The 5,000-nt window shown below is 39.9% G+C and overlaps 1 protein-coding gene across 1 annotated transcript in view; it reads right to left on the bottom strand.

The window, feature by feature from the left end:
• LOC122254258 (thrombospondin type-1 domain-containing protein 7B) overlaps window positions 1–5,000 on the bottom strand; it is a 197,372-nt gene that overhangs the window by 1,311 nt on the left and 191,061 nt on the right. The window contains 5 exon segments of the mRNA XM_086531825.1: window positions 1–259; window positions 693–777; window positions 3,251–3,457; window positions 4,093–4,281; window positions 4,520–4,613. The exon segment at window positions 1–259 is cut by the window's left edge and continues 1,311 nt beyond it. Coding sequence (XP_086387951.1) covers window positions 184–259; window positions 693–777; window positions 3,251–3,457; window positions 4,093–4,281; window positions 4,520–4,613 — 651 coding nt within the window. The 3' untranslated portion in view covers window positions 1–183.

The following is a 5,000-nucleotide window of genomic DNA, read 5'->3' on the forward strand; positions in this document are numbered from 1 at the left end:
AACAGCCAGAAACAGCCACCGTCCTTGCGTAACATCTTACACGACTTTGTTACAAAGAACTTTACATAACTACAGCAACAAAGTCTTAGGTATGCAATGTTTTGGTTATCTGTGAGCTGTAAGTATCTCGGCCACAGAATAACGTACAACATCTATGCTAATCGCTACGGCATCCTGTCTGGCTCACACTGGGCGGTGACGAAGGTTTTTTTGGCGACGTAATGTAACGGGCGTACTTGTCTGTTCTCGGGGACTTTGGCTGAAAGGAAGGTAAACATAGGCCCTGAGTTAATACGTCATTCAATATAGGTCAATAACAGTTTCTGATATTTCATATAGAGTTAATTTTTGAATAGTTGCAAAGTCCTTATGATCTAGATATAAGTCAAATCATGTAAATATTAATAAATCACTCTAATCAAGCTTTGACTTTGAATTAATACGTTATTCATTATATCAATAACAGATAGAGTTCACCTTGAACTTAGAATGATTACAAAAACCTTATAACTTCAAATCATGCAATATTGAAATTAAAAATCACACCAAACATATTCCACCTCTTTATTAATTTCCCACTAAATCCACCCACTGATTTGCTTCATCCTTTAATAAACCATCTCCATATCTTATCAACCCACCAATGAATAATTAAATCAATCACACATTATACAAACACCATCCATACTCACCACAGAAGGTACATGGAGATGGCAACGAACACCACGAAGGCGCTACCAACACCTACCATGGCGAACATCCAGACGTTGATGTCTTCTGATTGGGTGAGAAAAGGTGACAGTCAGTTGTGGTGATTGTAAGGATGAGGAGGATGAGGAGGATGAGGAGGATGAGGAGGATGAGGAGGATGAGGAGGATGAGAAGGATGAGGAGGATGAGGAAGATGAGGAGGATGAGGGGGGTGAGGATGAGGAAAAGGATGGGGATGAGGAGGATGAGAAGGATGAGGAGGATGGGGAGGATGAGGAAGATGAGGAGGATGAGGATGAGGAAGAGGAAAAGGATGAACATGAGGAGGATGAGGAAGATGAGGAGGATAAGGAGGATGAGGAGGATGAGGAAAAGGATGGGGATGAGGAAGATGAGCAGGATGAGGAGGATGAAGAGGATGAGGAGGATGGGGAGGATGAGGAGGATGAGGAGGATGATGAGGAGGATGAGGAAGATGAGGAGGATGAGGAGGATGAGGAGGATGAGGAAGATGAGGAAAAGGATGAACATGAGGAGGATGAGGATGTGGAGGATGAGGAGGATGAGGAGGATGAGGAAAAGGATGGGGATGAGGAGGATGAGGAGGATGAGGAGGATGAGGAGGAGGATGAGGAAGATGAGGAGGATGAGGAAGATGAGGAGGATGAGGAGGATGAGGAGGATGAGGAAGATGAGGAAGAGGATAAGGATGAGGATGAGGAAGATGAGGAGGATGAGGAGGATGAGGAAGATGAGGAGGATGAGGAGGATGGGGAGGATGAGGAGGATGAGGAGGAGGATGAGGAAGATGAGGAGGATGAGGAAGATGAGGAGATGTGGAGGGTGAGGATAATGGTGATGATGATGGTGGTGGTGATGATTGAAAGGATGATGAAGATGATGATGATGATGATGATAATGATGATGATGATAAAGATGATGATGATGATGATGGTGGTGATGATGATAATGATAATGAAAATGATAAAGATGATGGTATTAATGATGATGATGATATGATGATTATAATGATAATGATGATGATGATGATGATAATGATGATGATGATGATGATGATAATGATAATGATGATGATGATGATGATAATGATGATGATGATAATGATAATGATAATGATAATGATGATGATAATGATAATGGTAATGATAATGATAATGATAATGGTAATGATAATGATGATGATAATGATGATGATGATAATGATAATTATAATGATAATGATAATGATAATGAGGATAATGATGATGAGGAGGGTGCCACATGCTATGGAAATTGATAAAAGCAGACCATTTCCTGAGAACGATGCTCAACGAAGTACCCTCGACAGTGCCTATCTTTACCTAACAATTACCTAGATTTCTCTGTCAAGTTTCTCGTTTTACCTAACAAGTACCTAGCTTTGCCTAGCTCTAAATAGCAATTATCTAGCATTACCTAGCAAGTATCAGCTTTACCTAGTAAATATCAATTTTACCTAGCAAATGTTAGCTTTACCCAGCAAATATATGTTTTAACTAGCATTTATTTGCTCTACCTAGCAAATATTCGTTTCACCTAGCAAGTGTTAGCTTTACCTAGTGAATATTAGCTTTATCTAGCAAATATTACCTTTATCCAGCAAACATTAGCTTTACCCAGGAAATATTAGCTTTACCTAGCAACTATTAGCTCTACCTAGCAAATATCAACTTTACCTAGCAAATATTAGCTCTACCTAGCAGATATTAGCTCTACCTGGCAAATATTTACTTTACCTAACAAATATTAGATTTACCTAGCAATTATTAGCTCTACCTAGCAAATATTAACTTTACCTAGCAAATATCAACTTTACCTGGCAAGTACTTAGCTCTACCTAGCAAATATTAGCTCTACATAGCAACTATTAGCCCTACCTAGCAAATATTAGATTTATCTAGCAATTATTAGCTCTATCTAGCAAATATTAACTTTACCTAGCAAATATTAGTTCTACCTAGCAAATATCAACTTTACCTGGCAAGTATTTAGCTCTACCTAGCAAATATTAGCTCTACATAGCAGCTATTAGCTCTACCTAGCAAATATCAACTTTACCTAGCAAATATTAGCTCTACCTAGCAGATATTAGCTCTACCTGGCAAATATTTACTTTACCTAACAACTATTAGATTTACCTAGCAATTATTAGCTCTACCTAGCAAATATTAACTTTACCTAACAAATATCAACTTTACCTGGCAAGTACTTAGCTCTACCTAGCAAATATTAGCTCTACATAGCAACTATTAGCCCTACCTAGCAAATATTAGATTTATCTAGCAATTATTAGCTCTATCTAGCAAATATTAACTTTACCTAGCAAATATTAGTTCTACCTAGCAAATATCAACTTTACCTGGCAAGTATTTAGCTCTACCTAGCAATTATTAGCTCTACATAGCAGCTATTAGCTCTACCTAGCAAATATCAACTTTACCCAGCAAATATTAGCTCTACCTAGCAACTATTAGCTCTACCTAGCAAATATCAACTTTACCTGGCAAGTACTTAGCCTCCGACAGGGGGAGGGGCAGGGGGAAGGTCAGGTTGAGAACGGGCACACACGCTGTCAGACGGAATCTTTGCTTTTCAGAATACCGTGGTCTCAGACCCGCTTGGCAGACGCAGGCACCGAGTCCAGAACACACTGACCCTCGAACGGTGCACTCTGGCAGGCATGGTCTGGGCGTTCCTTCACATCCTCCTGCGGGCGAGAAATATGTTATTTTTTATTTTCATTTCATCTTATTTTATTTATTAATATTACCATTTTTTTTTTGTGACGTCGTAAATGATTTTAGGTGTTCGGGTTCGCTGGAGGTGCGTGTATGGTAGTTTGGGAATTGTTTATTAAATGTGTTTGGGTTGTAAATACATATACAGAAGACCGCAGATCATTTCGTAAAGGGTTATTAAGTGATGGATTATTCACCAACGCGAATTCAGTTTTTTTATTTGAGATTTCTGATTTCAGTTTTGATTTATTCTAATCTAGATTTAATAATTCTTCTTCTAATTCTCTATCTCTCTCTAATTCACGGCTAAACCACATATTTCTCTAAATCTATTTATCTCTCCCTCTAATTGACAGCTGGAACCATCTATTTCTAACTCTAATCCTCTCCAATTGACAGCTGGAACCATCTATTTCTGATTCTAATCCTCTCCAATTGACAGCTGGAACCATCTATTTCTTATTCTAATCCTCTCTAATTGCCAACTGGAACCATCTGTTTCTAATCCTCCCCAATTTACAGCTGGAACCATCTATTTCTAATCCTCTCCAATTGACAGCTGGAACCATCTATTTCTAATTCTAATTATCTCTAATTGCCATACCTGTCACGACGAGTCCATCCCCTCGGACGCATTCCACGGTGCCGTTGCGAATTTCCCACGTGAAGTTCAGACAAGGACCCGCCAGGCAAGGGCGTGTCTCCCACAGAGGGCCGGGGCAGGAGGTCCTCGAGTCGACCCGCTGAGGAGTTCCTTCTGTCAAGACGGCTCGAGAGCGGGTCTGTGTCCCACCTTGTTCCGTGGGAAAGTTGCGATTATTATTATTATTATTATTATTATTTTTTTTTTTTTTATTAACAAGCCTTAGAAATTAATGTTCACGTTAGCACAGTGACGTCTCAAAATTCAAAAAGAAAAATTTGTCAAAGAGTGAATAAAGAATACTGCGGGATTGTGATACAGAAAGCGACACTTTTCCTGATTTAAAAGAAATTTCTGGACTTTGCGATCGCTACGCCTGCTTACTCACCCTGGTGGCCTCTGTAGCAGTCGCGGTGGCAGTGTGACCAGGACGTCCACTCTGTTAGCTCACAGTCTCCCTCGCAGGGGACGTAACAGCCGTCCTATAGGAAATGTATATTGTATTAACGTCCTCGTCTCTCTCTGTCTCCTTCTCTTTCTCTTTCTCTTTTTCTCTCTCTTCCTTCATCTCTCTCTCTCCTTCTCTTTCTCTTTCTCTTTTTCTCTCTCTTCTTTCCTCTCTCTCTCTCTCTCTCTCTCTCTCTCTCTCTCTCTCTCTTTCTCTCTTTCTCCATCCCTTCTCTCTCTCTCTCTCTCTCTGTCTCTCTCTCTCTCTCTCTCTCTCTCTCTCTCTCTCTCTTTCTTCCCCCCCCCTTCTCTCTCTGTCTCTCTCTCTTAGGATCATGGATCATAACAACACTGATATATATTACCACAACATCCATTTAAAACCATAACCATAACCACATGCTTAACAGTCAGCATTCACC

This window comes from Penaeus japonicus, unplaced genomic scaffold, assembly GCF_977035675.1.
Source record: "Penaeus japonicus unplaced genomic scaffold, GWHDUDI00000001_assembly GWHDUDI00000036, whole genome shotgun sequence".
Taxonomy (NCBI): domain Eukaryota; kingdom Metazoa; phylum Arthropoda; class Malacostraca; order Decapoda; family Penaeidae; genus Penaeus; species Penaeus japonicus.